A 22,137-nucleotide genomic window follows, 5' to 3' on the forward strand; every position below is an offset into this window, starting at 1 on the left:
CCACTAAGGCAACGTGAGGGCATCTTTATTTCATAGGCCCAAGCTGAGAATGTTTATTGTTTACCTACATTAGTCTGTTCATTAATTTAAAAAGGAAGGTGTCAGTTTAGACTTGGCATCTCTCTTGCGATTGGCTGCGAGTGTTGGTACAACCTGAAGGAAGTTGCTGGTGATGGTGTGAACCTGATGAAGGGCATAAACAGGGCAGAAGTGCTGTGATCTGTGGAGTTTGTGTAGGCTGTGAGGGGACCGGAACTTCAGCCAAGAGCAGGGACGCTCCTCGAGGGATGCAGGGCCAGTTTCTGAGGGACTGAGAGTGAGTACAGCCAGCACGGCTCCCAGCACTCAGTCAGCCTTTAGTGAAGAGGACGGCAGTGAATAGAACTGAACAGGACCCTGATGAAGGCAGTGTTTTGAAAGAGCTGTGAGAGCAATTTGAAGCAGATCTAGGAGGAAAGTATAATGATATCTGATGTATTTGGGATTTTTTTGTTGTTGTTGTTTTGGTTTTGTTTTAAAGGAAGAAAATGAAATGTTTTCAACTTTATTAGGTTACTGCAGCTTTAACTGAATGGAAAAGACTCACGGGACTCCAGTTTCAACAGATACTCTGAATGCTGCTGGAGTTGTTTTCAGGGAGTTACAGTACTTGTTCTAAACCCTTGCAGTCGTAGAATCAGAAGTCTGGATCAGGCAGATAACCAGAAATCCTCTGCTCTGGAGCTGCTCAGACTTCAATGTGCATAGGAATCACCTGGGCAACCTTCTTAAAATGCAGATTCTAATCTGGTAGGACAAAGGAAAGGGGCTGTAGGAGAAACTGGGACCCAGGGGAGTAATGTGTCTTGCCCAAGCTCCCAGTCTCTGATTCTAATCACATACTTTTCTTTTTTCTACTTCACCTTGATGGTTTATTGAGAATTTCTGTAGAAACCACAGCACCACACAGAGCTACCTGCATGACAATGGCCAAGGGTGTGTGTGCAGTTTAGATGGTACCAAGAGCAAAGCTGGACAGGGCCTGGAAGAATGAGGAAGAGGTGGTGACCAAGTGACAAGGTCACGAGAAGGCACATAGCAGGTATATTTAAGTCTCTGACTCAAGCAGAAGAGAATGGGATTAGCAGATAATTGTTCTAACATTCTTTACTATAATTTTAAAGTTAGTAGGCAATCAGGGTTGGTGTCAGCAAGATATTTTTAGGCAAGGGGCCCTCTCAGCACCCCTCACATGATGTCAGCGGTGAACTATTTTGCCTCCTCATGTGGCTAGCTCTGGCAATAATTATTTATTCCTGAGCTTTAACTTCAGTGGAAGTGACAAGGTCAAAAGTTAAAAGACAGAGATTCTTTAACTGTTAACCTATTAACCAGCCAATTAATCTGTTGCTTTAATTACACATTGTTCATCTGTTTCCCTGCTTTAATTCTAGGGAAAAAAATGTATACAGTTAAATATTAAAGTAATCCCTTTGCCTTGAGATTTTAACACAACCAGTTGGTTGAGGATAATTCCCACAACTGGTCCCATAATCCTGGACTTTGGGGCTATGATTTCAGCCCTTTCACTATACCCTAAAAACCATCCTCCTCCAAATCTATTCAACCTCACCACCTGCATTCTCTACCACACTAGAAATCTCTCTACCCTTAAACTTTCTAAATATTTAATTAGCTAGTTAATTCTCCTATGTGTGCTTATATTATTGGTAAGAGTAATTTAACCTACCCTTTTATATTGGCCAAGAAAGTGCTTTATTGGATTATTTGAGGTAGCTCTGAGTCAGCCTGGCTGCTTGGTTTAGACTTGGCAAGCCAATATGCCCCAGTCATGCTAGAACAGTACCCAGCATATACCTTGAAGACCTTGGTGCCATGGAAACCCTGACAAAATTAAATTAAGTTAGGCAATTATACGCAGTGCATTTGACTGTGCCTAGCAAACAGGCATAATTTTAACCCAGATACCTATAGCAGAGTTATGGGATGCACCTGGAGGTTACAGCGGCAGGCAGGCAGGAACTAGGAGTTAGGGTGTCTGGGTAGATCTCCTTTTACTTGGCAATCGTAGCTTTAGCCTGTACACTGCAAAGTTCAGAGTGTACAGAATCCCTTATGCTGCACAGGCCACTTCCCAGGATGTCCTTAGCTGAACTTTTAACTATATAACACTAAAGCAAGGTCCAGAGGAAAACAGGAAAATAAACACTGCTCCCTTATCCCTTGCCAATTTGTTTGTGCATGCAACACTATGCAGTTATTCCAAAAGCTAGAAATAATCTGTCTACATTTTAAAGCATTTGATACCTCAAGTATCATTAATCATTTTACTTTCGTCCCTCTAGATATGCAAATTCCAAGTTTATAGCAATTTTTGGTTTGCATGCCTGTGTAAGTTTGTCAATTTGTAAAATACTTTCACTTATATTCCGTGGATGCATTTTGGATTCAAGAGAGCTGGGGAGGAGAGAACCATATTTAGGGAATATTGTTAGAGGAAAACAGGTTTTAAACTCTGCAGGAAGAATTTTAATCGTATATGCAGTAAATACAATTGTGCTATATTAACATAGGGGATGGAATTCAAAGTACCTGAGAATGACTTGCAATTAACAGCAAGTGCTGATTGGGGAAAGATCACAACATTTGGACTTTAGAAAATAGAAATCCTGGGTTCTGGGCCTTCCACCTCTTTCCTCACCACCTCCTCCCGCCCCGTCCCCCATCCTGACCCCTCATCACCGCAGTGTAACCTTAGAGATATCACATAACCATTATGATTGATTGTAGAAGAAAGAACCTAAGCTGTTAAAAAGCAGGTAATCTCTTCCTGCTCTAGGGTTTTAGGTTCAAAGCAGGAGTTTACAAATGGCTAGGGCTCATTCTCAGCACCAACCTCTTCTCCCCCAAGTGTAACTAATTTGCTTAACAACCCTCTTGCCCGGAGCAAAAAGTTGATATCCTGCCCAGCCTCTGTCTCCACGCTCACCACTCCAAATGTCCCCTTGACAAACCTGCTTACAATTGAAAAGCTTACCTTAACGGCACGGGCTGAGTCAGCATCTGCTTCACCTGCGTCCCTGACTGTGAGCAAGCCGATTGCTGGAGGAGGCTGGCGTGCAGGCAGCTGCAGCAGAGGACAGAGTTCTGTCTAGGAGGTAGGGAAAGGAGAAAAAGACTTCAACAGAAATAGTTCAAGTGTTTCAAAGTTAAAAATAAAACTATATCACAAGGGGCAATGTGACCAGGCTCGGCTTACGATTCTTTCTTCCCCCTGTGTTTATCAACACTCGGGCTCTGCTGGAGTGGTAGTTAGCAGGGGAAGCCGGAAGGCAAGTGGGGTGTTATCTCAATGGGTTTTCTTTCCCTTGAGGAAGAAGGAAAATCCTTTTAAGAAGGATCATTTTCAAGGCCAGAGCAGTCTCTTAGACTCCTGTGCATGTGGTTGGCAGATCCAGCTGTGCTCAGGGTGGATGGTGGAGCGCTCAGGACAGGCTGCTGCTCTAATTATAACCATGCTTTTCACCTAAACCCATCACTGGCTGAGGCAGCAACTTGTGCAAGTGACATGTGGTCCTGTTTCTGTTTCTCCTATTTCTTGTCATGACAAGTAAGTGGCTGTCCTTTCCAGGCCCTCTTCTTTCCCTGGTGGTTGGGAAAGGGAGAGTTTATAATTCAGAAATCAGGCGTAAAATAAGTCCAGTGTGAGTGAATTAGAGGCTTAGCTATGACTTAGTCCAACTCTCTCTTTTTACAGATGAGGAAACAGAGATTTAGAGAAAGTAAAGTGTTTGTCCAAGGTCACATAGCATGCCAGAGGAAGAGCTAGAGAAAAGGCTGTGATTCTAACTCCCAGGCTGGTGCTCTTCTTGATCTCATTCTCTTCAAAGAAACTCATTCAGCTATTTACTGAGGAAAGAAAATATGTAATCCTGGTTAGCTAATCTCCATATATGTGGATTTGACCAAGTTACTTAACCATTCTCTAGCTCAATTTTCCCAGTTGTGAAATGAGAATGATAATACTTGGTGTGACTTTGTGTTAATAATTTAGCCCATTATTATATGTCTAGCACATACTAAGTGCTCCAAAATGCTGGTGTGGACTAGAAAATATATGCTAAATTCTGCTGTAATTAACAGATACTGAATTCCCCTTTCCTCTGGATTCTTCCCTGCATATATATTCACGTGAAGGTAAATTTATCTGGGGTAAGCAATGAGCAGCTAAAAAATTGTAAAAATTTTGTATACTGATCTTGTATCCTAAAACTTTGCTGAACTTGTTTACTAATTCTAATAGTTTTCTTGTGGATTCCTTAGGATTTTCTATATACAAGATCATGCCCTCTGTGAATAGAAATATATTTATTTATTCCTTTTGAATTTGGGTGCCTTTTATTTCCTTTTCTTGCCTTATTGCATTGTGTAGATATTCCAGCACTATGTTGAATGAAAGTGGTAAGAGCGGTCATCCCTAACTTGGTCCCTGTTTCTAACCTTAGGGGAATAGTATTCAGTCTTTCACCCATAAGTGCGATATTACCTGTGGACTTTTTGTAGATGACCTTTATCAAGTTGAAGGATTTGATAGTTTATCCTAGTTTGTTGAGTGTCTTTTCTTTTTGTTGAAGTATAGTTGATTTACAATATTGTGTTAGTGTTAGGTATACAGTGTAGTGAATCAGTATTTTTGCAGATTATACTTCATCATAGATTGTTATAAGATAGTGGGTATAATTCCCTGTGCTATACAGTATATCCTTGTTACTTATCTATTATATGTATAGTAGTTTGTATCTGTTAATCCCATACCCCTAATTTATCCCTCCCCACCTTCCTCTCCCCTTTGGTAAACATAAGTTTGTTCTCTATATCTGTCAGTCTATTTCTGTTTTGCATATATATTCATTTGTATTATTTTTTAGATTCCACATATAGGTGATATCATACAGTATTTGTCTTACCCTGTCTGACTCATTTCACTAAGAGTAATATTCTCTAGGTCCATTGCCATTGCTGCAAATGGCAGTAATTCATTTTTTATGTCTGAGTAATATTCTGTTGCATATATATACACCAAATAGTCTTAACCCAGTCAACTGTAGATAAGCACTTGGGTTGCTTCCATGTCTTGGCTATTGTAAACAGTGCTGCTGTGTACACTGGGGTGCATGTATCTTTTTGAACTAGTGTTTTTTTTTTTTCACATGTATACCCAGGAGTGGGATTACTGGAACATATGGTAAGTCCATTTTTAGTTTTTTGAGGAAACTCCATACTGTTTTTCACAGTGGCTGCACCAATTTACATTCTCACCAATAGTGTACTAGAGTTCTCTTTTCTCCACATCCTTACCAACATTGGTTATTTGTAGACTTTATTTTATATATAGAAGTATAGTCAGTTTACAATGTTGTATCAGTTTCTGGTGTACAGCATACTGCTTCAGTCATACACGAACATACATATATTCGTTTTCATGTTCTTTTTCACCATAAGTTATTACAAGATATTGAATATAGTTCCCTGTGCTATACAGTATGAACTTGTTGTTTATCTATTTTATACATATTAGTTGGTATCTGCAAATCTCAAACTCCTAATTTATCCCTTCCCCCTGCTGTATTATTGTAGGTTCACCAATTATAACAGATGTACCAATCTGGTCTAGGGTTGTTAGTGGGGAAGGCAGAATGTATGTGGGAGCAGGGGCTAAATGGAAAATCTCTGTACCTTCTGCTCAGTTTTCCTGTGAACTTAAAACTGCTCTAAAAAAAAAAAGACTATTAAAAGATCAAGTGATTAAAACAACAACAACAACAACAACAACAGAAAACATCACAACCTAAGGGTCAATGTCTAGGTCCACAGTGCCACCCTGAAAGATCCCTCTGTGATGACACGAATGTGGTGGGTAGCAGGACATGCTAACCCATTACTGCTGCTATCTCTGTTAGTTTCCCCCAGTGAATGTTGATCCAATTATTGTTATTATATAAAGTGTGCTACCAGATTGTACACATTATAATTTCTTCCATGTTTGATGAATTATTTGGAAATGTTCTTTTTACTTTTCTAAATAGAGAGGTTGGAGTTTCTTCTAACTGCCTTATGATCAAAGAATGCTGTTTGTATGTTATTGATTTATTTGAGTTTGTTAAGATTTGCTTTGTGGTCTAGTATGTAGTCATTATAGGCTTGAAAAGAATGTGTATTCTCTACCAGTTGAATACAGAAGCCTACACACTTTCATTAAATCAAGCTTATTAACTGAATAGTTTAAATCTCTATCCATACTAAATTTGTATCCATTTGACCTATCAGTTATTAAATATTATATTCACATCATCCACTATGATTATGTAGTTGTTTTTTGTTTTTGTTTTCAGGAGGTAGGTAATTAGGTTTATTTATTTAGTTAGCTGTTTTAATGGAGGTACTGGGGACTGAATCCAGGGCCTTGTGCATTCTAAGCATGTACTCTAACCATTGAGCTATACCCTCACCCCCTGTATTTGTTAAGTTTCCCTAAGAATTTTGTTAATTTTCTCTTTATATATTTTGAGAATATGTTGTTAAATATATACAAATTCAGAATTATTGTTTCTCTTAAGTTTCCTTTTATCCTTGTCTAATGTAGTTTTATTTCCTATAAACTGTTTAACCTTAAAGTTTAATTTGACAGATATTAATATAACTATGCCAGCTTCCTGCCTGCTTAATAAAAGGTTGGTTTGAGATCCTATTCTTTAAAAATAGGCTTTTGCAGCCTATTTCCTTATATTTTCCTTATAAATTTCCTTATAAGCCCTGATTTTGCATCATCCCATAAGTTTTGGTTTATTCTGTTTTTGTTTCCATTCATCTTGGAATGTTTCCTAATTTTCCTTCTGATTTATTCTTCACTTATTGGTTATTTAAGGAATGTGTTTTTAATATCCATACATTTGTGAATTTCATGAATTTTCTTTTGCTATTGATCTCTAATTTCATTCCATTGTGTTTGGAGAACATATTTTGTATGATTTTAACTCTTTTAAGTTGATTATTTTATGGCTTCAGATGCCTTTTATTCAAAACATTTCCTATGTTTTTTTTAAAAAATTATTTATATATTTATTTTATAATATATTTTTTAATTGACGTATAGTTGATGTATATTATATGCTACAGGTATACAATACAGTGATTCACGAATTTTTAAAGGTTATACTCCATTTATAGTTACTATAAAATATTGGCTATATTCCCCGTGTTGTGCAGTACATCCTTGCAGCTTATTTTATTTTGTTTTATTTTTAACATTTTTTTTATTGAGTTACAGTCAGTTTACAATGTTGTGTCAATTTACAGTGTAGAGCACAATTTTTCAGTTATACATGAACATACACATTCTTTTTCACTGTGAGCTACCACAAGATCTTGTATATATTTCCCTGTGCTATACAGTATAATCTTATTTATCTATTCTGCATATGCCTGTCAGTATCTACAAATTTCAAACTCCCAGTCTGTCCCTTCCCACCCCTTGTAGCTTATTTTATACCTGATAGTTTGTACCTCTTAATCCTCCACCTTCGTGTTGCCCCTCCTCTCTCCCCACTGGTAACCACTAGTTCTGTCTCTACATCTGTGAGTCTGTTTCTTTTCTGTTATATTCAATAGTTTGTTGTAATTTTTAGATTTCACATGCAATATCTTACAATGTTTGTCTTTTCTCTGTCTGACTTATTTCGCTTCGAATAATGCCCTCCAAGTCCATCCATGCTGTACACCAGAGACTAATACAGCACTTTAAATCAACTGTACTTCAATTAAAAAGCAAACAAACAACCTAACTTTATTCAAGTTTTAAAGTTTTCTGTACAGGTCTTAATTTTTAGTTAATTCCTAGATACTTTATACTTTTCATTGAGAGGTACTTATTTTATTACGTGTTTATGATTGGTTTTGAGAAATGCTATTAATTTTGTAGGTTATTTATGTAGCTGGAAAATATGCTTATCTGTAATTCTAAAAGTTTGACTGTTGATTTTGTTGGTTTTCCTTGACGATCGTCTCTTTCAAAAAATGTGTTTTTCCTCTTCCTCTGCCAGTTCTTACATTTCTTACTGCATATGCACTTATACTATATTAAAACTAATAGTGATGGTGATTTCCCCCTAAATTCTGACTGAAAATACCCTTTAGAAAATCCTAGACCTAAAGATTTAAAATAAAATATGAGTTTATAACCTGCTCCCATTCAAAGTGGATGAACCTGAAAGGCTGCTGGCCTTCTTTTAAAAAGTCAAAGATAGTTTTGAGAAGAGGGAATTTTGTTGCCTTGTCGGCTGTCTAAGGGACTAGAAAGACCTTTTCCAGGGGGAGTTGTGGGGCTGGTTATGTACTACTGAGCTATACTTGGAGAAAACTAGTTTTTACAACATTTCCATGGAAATCAAAGTTACACTGAACCAGATGTTTGGTTTAAGAAGCAGACAAAAGGAAAAGGTATGTACAAGATGCAAGATCCTTTTTCTGTGCTATCTGCCATTTATTAGTACTTTGATAAGAGAAATCCAGAGTCCACCACACTTCTAGAGGGGTTCTGGAATTCTGGGCTCTCTCTTAAGATGAAGGCTGCAAAGCTCCAGTTTGTTGTACTAAACTGGGTTTGCCCAGGAGGTAAACCTACAGCTGGACCAGCAAAGATGCTAAGGGAGGAACTCTATTCTAACTGGGCCTTGTTGGTGAGAGATACTGATAGAGAGAGTGGAAAGAATAGCTGGCTATCTCATCTTCATCAGGAAAACTGTACATTTCCATGATTTGGGCTATGTCATAGGCATCAGAGTACAAAGCAGGAACTGAGGCCACCAGCCTCTCCAACTGAGGATCTTGGATTTGGACATCACTTGTAGGACTCTCAGTGAGGATAGAGTCCCCCACCCAACTGAAAGGGCCTAAGGGCTGAGGTGAGAAGGAGCTACAGAAATCTGAAACTGTTGGGGGGAAAAAATGAGGATTTGTTGATGCTGTTGACACGTTCTTGGCTGGAAGGATCTGGTTTGGTGGCTTCAGTGATTTCTGTTGCTGCTGCTGCTGCTTCCTCATTTTGAACCGCCGATTCCTGAACCAAATCTGGGAGTGGGGGAAGAGAGGAGTTTATAGTCTGTTACTGAAGAAGGAGTTTGAGGCTTCTCCTGGGTGAAAAAAGCCAAACTGTAACCTTCATGCCCTCTCTCCAAGTCACCATGATACTGAGTTCTGAGAGAGCAGAAGTAGGTATGAATGGAGTCAATAGGAACAGTGAGGGATCAGGACTGGGCCCCAAAGAGAAGAGAAGGAAATAAAGGGGGTACATTTCAGAGGTTATACTGGGGATTCAGAGAAAGGGTCCTGAACTTCAAAAGAGAAGCAAGTTCAGAAATCTAGACAGGGGTAAGGAATTTGAACTGAGGGATTTTCGATGCTTATTTTAGAAGGCCTCTACAGTGAGGACTAGTCTAACAAAAACTGGGGGCCTTAGCAGACTCAGAAGCTGGGGGAAGTTATTTGTTGGTAAGGTGAATAAACAGATTGAAGGGTTTTGCTTGAGAAGACCCTAAGTGAGACGTCGGTCTGGATGAGATCCCTTCCTCTAAGTTGAGCTCTGCAGGACAAGACCTCTGGAGTTCTAATTCCAATTACGCTACATATTATCTCTGTGACCCAGTTGCTTTGCTCCCAAAATTGGATGACAGTGAAGGCAACATATACAATGAGCCCAGCTCAGCACTAGCACACAGTAGGTACTCAGTAAAAGAAGTATTACTACTGCTGTGTTATGGAGGGGATTTCCAGGCTGAACCATAGAATGTGATTTGGGTGAGGGTACAAAGCACACCTCAGAGGATCAGACAGACCTTTACTGTTGAGTCTGGTAGGTTGAGTTTTAAAGCAAGTTTTCTCTGGAGATTTTTATCTGGAAACATGTTGCAGCTAAACAGAGCCTCCAACTCTTTGTGCTGTGTTTGGGTAAATGAGGTGCGTTCTTGATGCTTCTTCCATTTCTCTGTAGAGCAGAAATGGAGAGGGGGTGGTTACATTAACACGGTCCGCTTCCGGCTCAAATCCCCCCAGAAAACCACAGCTGTGAATTTCCCATGACTTCCCCCACCCAGGCTTGGAATCAGGAGATAAAGATCTTAACTCCAGGAGGCTGAGACCTATGTAACAGTGCTCTGTCCTCTGTTTTCTGAGATTTAGTTTTTCCCTGCTAGGAAATTCTACCTCTTCAATTTTCTGTGTACCCAGTCTATTTGCTTTGGAAACTGGTTTCCTTGTGTTTCAGTTTTCCCTGCACTGAAAACAGAAAAAACTTTTTCTCTCTTACTCAGTCTGTCTATCCTGCCTAACCTCAGGACAGTGGACGGAGCTTCCCTTATCGTCTTTTCCACACTGTTTCTTTTAGAAACTGGGAAGAAACCTCATGCCCCTTCACCTGAATATAACACATTCTTCAAAATGGGTTTCCTCTTTTCATTTATTTATTCAGGAACCCAGTCTATCTTGTCTGGCAAGTGAGTTTTTTCTTTTCCAGGCTTTCTGAAGCTCTATTTACTCCTCTGGGAAAAGATTCATATGAAATGAGACATGACTAAATATGTGGAGACAATTGAAAAATTATAAAATATTTTTAAAAAATGACAATAGAGAGAAGAAGGAAATTTTCTAAGAAAATATGATCACCAATATTTGCTTAAAAAGGACTGTAGGCACTGAGCAGACTAATAACCACACAAAAACATAGGTAAGTTACAAAACTCAAGGCAATGCTATGCTAATTCTCCTGTTATATACTTATTTCACTAGATGGAAGAAGAGTCTTTACTTGGGCCTCACTTCTTGTATTTGAAGTCCCTAACACCAATCCTAACACCAGACAAGAATAAACACTATAAACAAAACTGTAAGACTAATGCCACTTATGTACATGGATGGAAATAACTTTAACAAAATATATTTAATATAATCACATATTTAAATGTATATATTCCTAAACTTATACTATCTTATTTTTGAAGTTCACATATATGTATTTGAAACCAAATGTATAAGATATTCATTTATAAATACTGATTTTTTCTACTCCCATTTCACCAAACTATTCAGACTGTTTGCATTGACTTTAAACAGCCATAGCTTCATCGACATTCTGATCCTATTCCTTAAATGAAACAGTGTAGTTTTATCAGGTACATAATCTTTACTTTGAAATAAGTTTTTGTGATACAGCTCTTTTGGAAAGTGTTTATGAAATAAGCATTTCACCAAAGAAGATATATAAATGGCATGTGAAGGAATGTGCAGAAACTGGAATTCTCATACAGTGATTGGAAATTGTTGATGAGACTGTAAAATGATAAAGCCACTTTGAAAAACTGTCTGGCAGTTTCCTCCTATGACTCTATCTGCCCAAGAGAATAAGAACATTTATCTGTGCAAAGATTTATATACAACTATTAGTAGCAGCATTGCTTGTAATTGCCAAAATTTGGTAACAATCCAAATCTTCTTATTGAAAGGATATACAAATGTTGTATATTCATACAATGGAAAACCATTCAGCAATAAAAGGAACAGATTACCGATACATTTTACAACATGGATGAACCTCAAAAACATTATATTAAATGAGATACATATTTACTGAGCTTGAATGATAGACTCATGAAGGTAAGTATATTATTCTGTTTTTGTTTCTATTTGAAGTTTTCTGTGTAATAAAATGTTAAAATAAGTTTAAAACAATCTTCAGCAATTATTTTTTCCAAAAGAAGAGGGATTCACCCTGAGATGGAACTGCTTTGGGCAGGAACTATGTTTGCTAAAGTGAGAGGCTGGAAGAAGCGGAGTGGAGATTCAGTAATCTCTGACTTGTTTGTGTGTAACAGTAGAAATTTTGCTTATAAACTGTACTTTTCTAGGAATGTGATCATGAACGGGTTGCTTAAACTCTTCACTTCAGTTTCATTAAGCATAAAAAGGAAATGCTATGAGTGTCTACTTTATAATAGGGTTTGTAATGTATTACATGAATGTATTAATGTAAGTTATAAATACACACAAAACACTAGAATAATGCATGGCATGTTATATGCACCAAATAAGTATTTTATTATTAACCTCCTCAGCATATCAAGTATAAGTTAGGAAAATATTGCCACTTAAAATAGTTTAATGGCTTTATAGACAATAAATTTTAAAAACCACATTACTAGTGCTTGGGGGAAAGGTGTGGCTCTATAGACAATAAATTTTAAAAACCACATTATTAGTGCTTGGGGGAAAGGTGTGGCTCAGGTGGTGGAGGGTGTGCTCGGCACCCAGGAGGTCGGGGGTTAGATCCCCAGTGCCCCCTCCAAGCAGAGGTCAATGAAGAATCCTAAGAAAAAAAAATTACTAGTTCTTATTTTCCTATATAATGTGTATAGGAAATACATTTCCTTTAAAAAAAATTATAGTTTATGTATAAAATATAAAGAGTAGACTACAAAAATTCTAACTATTTTAGTGACTGCCTCAGAGAATAAAAGAGGTGCCATAGAACTGGTAGGAATGATCATTAAATAAGTACTTTCATTAATTTCTATTATTTTATTTTTTAATAAATAAGACTAAGCTATGTATTTCTTGTGTGATTTACTTAGAGCATGAAGTTGAAAGAAGCAACTGGAAAAAAATGTGTTCATATGTTAACAGGTTTTTTTTTTCTTTTTGGTGGTGAGATTATGGATACTTGTTATATTATTTATTGTTCTCTTCTGTATTTTAAGGAAGAAAATGTTAAGACAATCAACTACATTAATGTTAACAGTTGGAATACATCTTCATGATCATATCAAAAGATGACAAAAAATTTGTAAATTCTATATTCATTTCTGATAAAACTTCGAACAAGGTACGAATAGAAGGCATTTCCTTAACCAAAAGAGTTCAGCATAGAAAGAATAAACATTTAATGAAGAAACATTAATAGCATTGCAACTAAAGTAAATAAAAGGCAAAAATACACTCTAACATAGGTATTGTGCAGCATTGTCCTGGTGTACCTAGCAAAATGAGTAAGAAATAAGTAGTATAATGGAGAAGCAAAAGTGTCATTTGCAACAACAACAAAATTCTCTCTGAAAAATCCACTATAAACATGTAATATTTTATAAAACATATTGGAAGAATATAAGATTAAGATGCAACCATTAGTTGCTATAAAATGTAATGTCAACATGGTTCAGTGGTAGAGTGCATGCTTAGCATGCACAAAGTTTTGGATTCAATCCCCAGGACCTTCATTAAAAAAAAGGGATCCTATATACGATAACGTCAAAATATATAGAATGCCTAACAAGGCATCTAAATGAAATATGTAGGAACTATATGAAATAAACTATAAAGCTGTACTAAAGGGCTTAAATGATCTGAATATATAGAAGTATATTATGTTCTTGAAATAAACATCTAAACATTAGAAATGTCCATTTCCCATTTTTTATAATGAAGGTACTAGGAATTGAACCCAAATTTTGTGCATGCTAAGCATGCACTCTACCACTGAGCTATAGCCACCTTCCACTTCAATTTAATCTTAATCGACATCTCCGCAGAAATTTTTACTGAGCTTGAAAAGCTGAGTCCAAAACTGGGAAGAGAGGCCAAACTTTGACCAGAGTCAGGTTTGTAAACCAGTCACAGTGGCTGCAGCGGCTGGACAGTCTTGGTGGCAGGAGTAGCCGAGTGACCCAAAGGGAGCATGAGGCACTGGGCAATGCTGTCTGCAGGGACCGGGTGACAGTGTGAGAGGTACTAGCTTATACAAGTTTGCACCATGTGTGAGTATAAGCTAGTGGTTCTTGGTTCAAGAGGCGTTGGAAAATCAGCTCTGACTGTATAGTTTATTCAAGGAATTTTTGTTGAAAATGTGATTCTATGATAGAAGATTCTTACAGAGAGCAAGTTGAAGTAGATGCACAAGAGTATACGCCTGAAATATCGGATACTACAATATTTCAGTGATAAGGGGGCGACAAGACTTTGCTTTATTTTATTCCATCATATCACAGTCCACATTCAATGATTTACAAGATCTGGGAAAACAGAGAACAACAGTTAAGGACTGTTCTAGATGTTCTAGAGATTCTGGTTGGTGATAAGTGTGACTTGGAACATGACAGAGTGGTAGGAAAGGAACAAGGTCAAAATGTAGCAAGACAGTGGAACAATTGTGCATTCTTAGAATCCTCTGCAAAATAGAAAATAAGTATTAATGAATCTCTTGTGACCCAGAGTGGCAAATTAACAGAAAAACTCCACTCTCTGGGAAGACCCGCAAAAACCCAAATAGCTCTGAGCCAAGTCTGAAGAACTATTGTCAATGAGGGGATCATGAGAACCTCTGATTTATAGCCAGTTGGTCAGAAGCACAGGTGACAACCTGGATTTGTGATTGGCATCGAAAGTGCAAGGAGTCTTGTGGGACTGAGCCCTTAACCTGTGGGACCTGATGCTTTTTCTGGGGAGTGTGAGAATTGAGTTGAATTGTAGGATACCCAGCTAGTGTCACGAGAATTGCTCTGTATGGGGAAAATGTCCACATATTGGAATTGGTGTCAGGATTGTACCCTGCTCTGGGAAAGGAGCTTCCTGTATTTCTATCTCTCTATGCTTCAGTCCTTCTCTCCTAGAAAAACATTCTTACTTGTTCTGTATCTTGTGTTCTTAGCTTATGTATCATAATTTGGTCAAGCAGGAGCCAAAGGCACTTGACCTTGATATGAAATTGATAACTTCCCCTTTTATGATGGGAATATTTTTAAAATAGACTTTTGGGTAAAAAAGCTGTTTCAGAACAAATTCAAAATACAATTACAGGGCCCTGTGTAAAGAGGGCAAGAGTGGAGGAGAGTTATACTCACTGGGACCAGCCAGTAACTGTGAATTATCCTGGGAGTTCATGCTGGAATCATCCACATAGATAAAAGGATCTGGCTGGGGGTTCTCTTGGGCCATTTTGTTCATCAGGGGTGCTGACATCTGGCAAAGAAAGCCTTTATGAGAAAGAAGACACTGATGAAGTCATTCATTTAACTGGAAAGCAATGTTTTCAAGGGGCTTGTGTTTGCTGTAACGGTCTCAGACAAATGAGGTTAATCCCCCACGTCTCTACCACAGCTGGAAAATGATTTACATTTTATACCATAGAAAAATAGTCCAGATGTATCAGTCAAAAATGAAACTTTGGAAATATTAAGAGAAAATGTGTGTCAATATCTTTGTGACTCGGAGTAGGGGATATTTTCTTTAGTGAGATTGTTGAAACATAGTCTATAAACAGAAAGATGAATCAATTAGACAATTAGACCAGATCAAATGACTTTAGATTTCTCATTGGAAACCAAGGAAGACAGATAGTGGAACAAAATCTTTCAAGTGTTTAAAGGAGAGAACTGCCAACTCAGAATTCTATATTCAGGAAAATATCCTTCAAGAGTAGAAGGTGAGGGAGTGAGATAATCATAGAATAACATGCAGTTATAAAAAATAAAATAGAGAAGGGGAGAGGGCTCAATCGGTAAAGCACATGCTTAGCATGCACAAAGTCCTGGGTTCAATCCCCAGTACGTTCTCTAAAAATAAAGAAATAAACCTAATTACCCCCCTCCACCATCAATCACTCACTCACTCAAAAATATTTTTAAAAATCTGTGAAAAAAAAAAGAATGCAGAAATGATGACATTCTCAGATTAAGGGAAACTGTGACATCTGTGGCCATTAGTTCTATTCTACAGAAATGTTAACAGAAACTTCTTTAGGCTAAAGGGAAATGATATGAAGAAAAACTGGAACTTCAGGAATGAAGGAAGAGCCACAGAAATGGTAAATATCTGGTTAAATCTAATAATAATAATATTTGGAGCTGTTTTTCGATATCTAAGTGCTTCACACACGGGATTCGTTTAATTCTCAGCAAACGCATGGGGAAAAGTACAGTCGTTAGCATCCTCTTATAAATGAAGGGAAGTAAGATATTAACATTTGGGCAGCTAGAGTAGCATAAGTGGGAATGAATTAGGTCTTACTAGCTCCTGCCCACTTTCCCAGAAAGGGTATTTGATAGCCTACAGCTTAAACTGGCATACTGAACAAGAAGCATGCTTCAGCTGAGCTTGGGTATCTTCCCAGATAGCACAGGACGGAATTGCCAGTGGGGGCACCACAATCACTCAGCAAGTATCCATCGCCTGCCATCTACAGGCTATGCTTATCTAGGTCTGGTGGTTCTGCAGTGAACAAGCCACACAAAAACTGCTGCTATGATGGAGCTTCTGATGCTGAGTAGTCTAATGAGGACTTGCAAAGGCCAGGCTAGCACAGATTGGTAAAGTGTGGGAGTCCTGCAAAGCAGACATCGACCTTCAGTAACAAAGGGTCTCACATTCACTCCCTGACTTTCACGAGACAGTCAGATCTTCTGATCTTCCTTCTGCCCTCAGTTTACAACCCTCTGTCACCTCCCTCCACCTGGGATGGAGCTGAGCGATTTGCATCCTTTAATCTTGCACCTTTGATCTTTTAAGTTCTTTTTGACCCCACATGCTGGTCCCGTATCTTCCCTCCCTTCCCTCCCCCTGCTTACCTGTCATAAATTCCCTTGGATTGCTTATTTTCAAGACTTCTTGATGTGTTTCTCTGGAAATGCAATTCCTTTAGTGTGTCTTCATGGTGAAACACGGTGTATTTAAATGTAATTTTTGATACCATCAGACCCTTGCACCACCCAGACACACCCCTAATGTCCCACCCTTGATTCATTCATTCAATCATTCATTTATTCAACGAAAGTATGCTTAGAGACTAATACCACCGTTGCTGGGAATAAACTTTTTATTCTTTTTATGCTTAAACTTCCTAACTTGACCAACTTTTAAGGCTGACTCCTGTGCCCTCTTGATACCACTACCTCTTTACCTTTATACTTGCATAATTTGAAGTTATAGGTGTGTCTCTTTAATTGCAGTCCAATTGGAGAATTTTAACATGGATTAAATCCATTTATGTTTGCTAGGATAATGATTTCTACCTCTTTATCTTTGTGTTTTGGTTTTTTCCCCCACTTTTTCTGCCTTTTGTTGGAAAGTTTGCACTGTATTCCCTTCCCCTCTCCCACAATGGTATGTAAGTTACATGTAAGATTTAAAGTTTCCATTAATTTTTTCACATACATACTTGATTTTAAAAATTCTGACATTATTCTGTTTATACTTCTCCCAAACAATAAAATACTCTTTGAATTTTTAACAGTGAATTCTCCATCTTCAGTCTTTACTGTTATTTTTGTCTATTTTAGATCAAACTTGCTTTTATGCCCCTTAAAGTTATCATTATTATTTTTTGTCATAAAGTTTTCAAATTCTTTGATCATCATTGCTTTTTTCATCCTTAGTTTTCCTTTTGGGCGCAGTTTTATTCTTTCTGGAGTAGAATCAAGTAATTCTCTTAGTGATGGTCTATTAATTGTAAACATTTTAAAGCTTTCTTTGCCTGAAAATATATTGATTACATTGTCAGCCTTGCATAAGTTAGGTGAGTGTACAGCTCATTTATTTGAGAAGTCTGCTGACAGTCAAAATTTTATTCCTTTGTCTTTCTCTACTCTCTAGTTGCTATTAAAAGATTTGTGCTTTGTCTACAGTCCATATTTTTACCTAGAGTGTCTGCGTAAGATTTATATTTATCTTGTCCATGTCTTACTATATGTCTTCAATCTAAACACTCTTGAATTTTTTTCAGTTATAGACATTTCTGAGTGATTATCTCTGAATATTGTCTTGCTTCCATTATCTCTACTAGCTTCTTCTGGAATTTCCATTAGATTTCCATTAGATCTTCATTCTATTCTTAATCTTTTTAAACTGCTGTCATTTCCTTACCTTTCTGAGCTGCAGCTTGTTTAGCCATAATGCTACATATTTTATTGCTCTGGCTAATGCTTTTTGTTAACCTTTAATTTCGTTTTCTCTGTGGTGCTTTGCCCACCCATCCCTGCTATCATCTTCCCCTGACTGACTGAAGGCTTACTCATTTATCCATCTGTTTGTTCTTTCATTCACTCACTCACCATTTACTTTTTGTAACTGAGGTATAATTGACAGATAACATTAGTTTCAAGTATATAACATAACAATTCAATATTAGTATATATTGTGAAACAGTCACCACCATAAGTCTAGTTAACATCCGTCACCACACATAGTTACAAAATCTTTTTTTCTTGTGGTGAGAACTTTTAGAATGTACTCTTTTAGCAAGTTTCAAATATGCAGTACAGTATTATTAACTCCAGCAATATGCTGTACATTATTCGTCTCTTACTTATTGAATGCCTTCTGGGTGACAAAAACTATTCTGGCTTTGGGTAGGGGGAGAGTCAATTATGATTTTAATAGACTTGACTTCTGCTTCAAATCATAGTAGCAACCATTGGCTTGTTGGATTATGCTTCTCTCGATTGGGGAGGGGACTGTGACCCTGGTCCTCTTCACTCCTCCCATCAGCTAGCCCAGAGGGCATAGATTAAGGTCTTAGACTAAACCATAAATCTAGAAACAAAAGACTAGACTCACACCCAGCATCCTACCAAAGAAAGAAACTCACCATGTGACAAAAGAAATGTACCCAAAGTAAAGCAAAAGTAGAAAGCAATAGACAATAGGAAAGAAAAGATTTAGGCATTAAAGAATCAACCCAGGAAATGGGACACTAACAGGTGTTCCTGAGAGACCACAGTACAGAGAAGTCTCACAATTTATCCCCAGATCTCTCTTATTCAATCTCAGTATCTCATTCCCTTTTTCAGTATCAGTTATCTAGGCCTACCAATTTCTGTTTTTCCTATCATTCTCTTGTACTCCTTACCTTATGGACAACTGGTACCTAAAAATTCAACTGAACTATAATTTGGTTAATTTATTTTCTATACATTATTTGGTTAACATTTATTTTCTATACATTATTTATCATGTTCTGTGCTGTGTGGAGTGTGCTAGTGATGGGGACACAATGATGAGCAAGAATTAAAATGTTTCTGCCCTGAATTTGTTATCTAGCCATCTGATTGGCCAGTAAGCATTTGAAAAGATACTTAAAAGGAAATGCCATTTAATCCAGGAATTAAATCACTTTTCCTTTTCCTTTTTTCTCCCTTATATTTAAAATATGAATAAAACTCAGGGTTCATGGTGCAGTGATAAGCACTGGCATTTTCACTCACTTGGGGAGAATGTTAATTTCTTTGATTTGGGGGGAAACTATTTTAAGTGACAGTCATTAAAATTTTAAATATTTAAAAATTTTATATATTTAAAAATGTCATATAAACTTTTAGCCCATTCTTAATATTTAAAAGTTAATAAAAATATGTAAGAGATGCTGTAAAAAAATAACTATACAATGATATTCATTATAATACTTGTTTTATTGTCAAAATTTTGGAGTAAATCTAAAAGTCTATCAATAGAATAAGTTGTGATATATTTATCATATGAATTATTCTATAGCAATAAAAATGAATTTGGAAAATCTACTTTAAAATATAATAAATTAATATATCTACATTTCCTTACCTCCTTCAAGTGAATGCAAGCCTCTTGTACATGGAACTTTGTTTATTGCTGTATCCTCAGAGCCAAGCACTTGGTGTGGAACAAAGTTAAACAGTTTTTTTTATTAGTGAATACATGGATGGATGATAGATGTATGAGTTAATAAGTACCGGTGGGCAGATTCCATTGAAACTTCTTTTTAACAAGAAAATATATTACACTTATGAACAAAAATACCAATAAAGAAAAAAATTAAAGAGAAAGAAGCAAACTGTATCAACAGAAGTTATCTTAAGGGACTGGGATTCCATTGAACGTTCACTTTCTTCATTATCTACATTATATTTTCACTTTTTACAATAGTGAGAAAAAAGTGAAAGTTAAAAAAAAAAAACCCTCATTTGCTGAACCTTTTCTCTATCTCTCTGCCATTTTCCAGCCTGCCTGGTTCTGCTCTGGGTTTTAGCAGAGGGGGAGAATCCAGAGCCCAGGACCATGCCAGCTCTCCCTCAGGCAGCTCCTCCTTCCTTTTCAACACTCCTTTACTTGGCTGGGTGGGAAATGCAGATTCTTCCTTTGCAGATAGAGGCCAGTCTTTGAAGAGGCAGGGCTGTAGAGTTGCCCTGTAGCCGGGAGGGGAAAAGAATGCGTTGGGTGATGATGCCATCCAGGATGAAGGCAAAGATCCGCAGCCTCAGGAGCAGGCAAGGAGAAAATTGTTGGCAGGGGTGGAAGCACATGGCATGTATTGACAGGGGAGGAAACTATCTGAAAGGGGCAGTGTTGGTTGTATCCCACTCTCATCCTGGAGAAAGACCCTGTGCAATTATGTGGCTTAGACTGTGGTTGTTGAGGACATTATGCCTTCATTCCAGTTAATCCATTGATTCATTCTAGGTGGCTGGTGCCCCAAGGACACCACCTCATCCCCTGGGCAGTTCCTGTTTTTGAAGATCTGATTGGCTCATTCTTCCTCCTTAACCCCAGGATGGCTCTCCTCCGTCTCCCTCTCTTCTCAGGCTAGGCAGGCATCTAAGACTCCTCCCTAACTCTTGCCGGACAGGGTCCCTAATCAAACATGAAGAAATAAGAGAAGGCAGAGATGTAAGAAAAGAATTTTGGCAGTTCTCCCAGTTCTTCCAGGAATCAAAATTGTCCACAAGGTGACAGAGAAGGGCAGAAAAAGAAGAGAAAGGGAGAGTAGGAAAATGTAGAAAAGGGTGAGATTGGATTCTGGAGCCAGACTGTGTGCATCTAGGCTGCACTATAGATAGATGTGTGACCTTGGTCAAGTCACAAGGTCTCAGGGTAGCTATAAGATTAAAGCAATTAATATCACTAAAAGAATTAAATAATTGTTTATGCTTGTATATTGATTGATTGCTCCATTCTCCCTTGATGAGTGAAATCCTCCTCCTTCAAGTTTTTCATAGCTATTCCCTCCCTTACCTCAGAAGGAAGAAAAAGGACTAATCAGTCTGAGGAGATCCAGGCTCAAATATCAAGCTCTAGGAGATTCAAAGTTCAGGACTCCTTTTCAAATTCTCATAATTGATGTGCCTGGTATGAGAAGCTAATATTTATTTTTAGTTTTAGTTTTGGGGAGTGGGGGAGGTAATTGGGTATATTTATTTATTTTAACGGAGGTACTGGTGATTGAACACAGGACCTGTGCATGCTAAGCACACACACTTCTACTGAGCTATACCCTCATCCTGAGAAGCTAATATTTACATCTCAGAGAACACGATACACTCAGTAAAGACTTTCTCAGATTAATTTCCAGATCAAATAACAAAACTGAAAATTTTTAGAAAAGGAGGGCAGTTGGTTTGAAATCAAGATACAAAAGAGAGGAGGCTGTGTTTCTTTGCTTCATCATTTTGTTCCAGACCCCAGCAAAATGCCTGACATAGTTGTCATTCATCCATTCCACAAATATTTTGAGTGTCTACTATGTGTCTCACATTGCACTAAGTGCTGGAGATAAAACAGAGAAGAGGACAAATTTCCTGCCCTCGTGGACCTTACATTGCGGTGAGGAATACACATGTAAACAAACAATAGATTTCAGAAAGTTGTAAGTGTTATAATGGAAATAAAGCAGAGGAAAGGAAAAGAGAGTGCAGAGCCACTGGGCAATATTTAGAAGTATTTCTAAGAAGATCACTGTTAAAGCAGATTTTTTGAATAATTGCATGGATTCATGCAATCTTTTTCTTTTCCCTTTTATTTATAAAAGAGATGAGTGGGTCTCCATCAACCAAAATTTTGAAGATGGAGAAACATTTTAGGAAAACCCTAAACCAATGTTTAAAGATGATCTTACATAACAATGACTCAAAAAATTCAAGTTAAAAAATTCCCTGAAAATCTTTCTTAAGGGATACAAGATAGTCAATGGGAAGAAGAAATTCCAAGATCCTGTTGTGCCATCCCAGCTGCTGGAAATATCCTTCTTCCAGGGAGGGATGGAGGGAGGCATTAGGGGACAGGGAAAACAGAGTAGGA

The 22,137-nt window shown here is 37.5% G+C and overlaps 1 protein-coding gene across 1 annotated transcript; it reads right to left on the minus strand.

Annotated features, from left to right (window-relative positions):
* Positions 1 to 8,718: 8,718 nt before the first annotated feature.
* On the minus strand, positions 8,719 to 17,983 carry ARGFX (arginine-fifty homeobox). The gene is made up of 4 exons (XM_072970797.1): positions 17,956 to 17,983; positions 14,940 to 15,071; positions 9,891 to 10,039; positions 8,719 to 9,126 (listed from the first exon to the last, which is right to left on the minus strand). The coding sequence occupies exons 1-4, from the start codon at positions 17,981 to 17,983 to the stop codon at positions 8,719 to 8,721; spliced, it is 717 nt and encodes a 238-aa protein (XP_072826898.1).
* Positions 17,984 to 22,137: the final 4,154 nt, after the last annotated feature.

This window comes from Vicugna pacos, chromosome 1 (genome assembly GCF_048564905.1).
Source record: "Vicugna pacos chromosome 1, VicPac4, whole genome shotgun sequence".
NCBI lineage: Eukaryota > Metazoa > Chordata > Mammalia > Artiodactyla > Camelidae > Vicugna > Vicugna pacos.

What these genes read in the sequence shown, in the direction of transcription:
- ARGFX (XM_072970797.1), bottom strand. Translation starts at nt 17,983, where the DNA reads ATGGCTAAACAAGCTGCAGCTCAGAAAG. An exon ending in ACAAGCTGCAGCTCAGAAAG is followed by an intron (nt 15,072 to 17,955) that starts GTAAGGAAATGA and finishes TTTCTCATAAAG; the next exon opens with GCTTTCTTTGCCAGATGTCA. An exon ending in TACCAGACTCAACAGTAAAG is followed by an intron (nt 9,127 to 9,890) that starts GTCTGTCTGATC and finishes CCCCACTCCCAG; the next exon opens with ATTTGGTTCAGGAATCGGCG.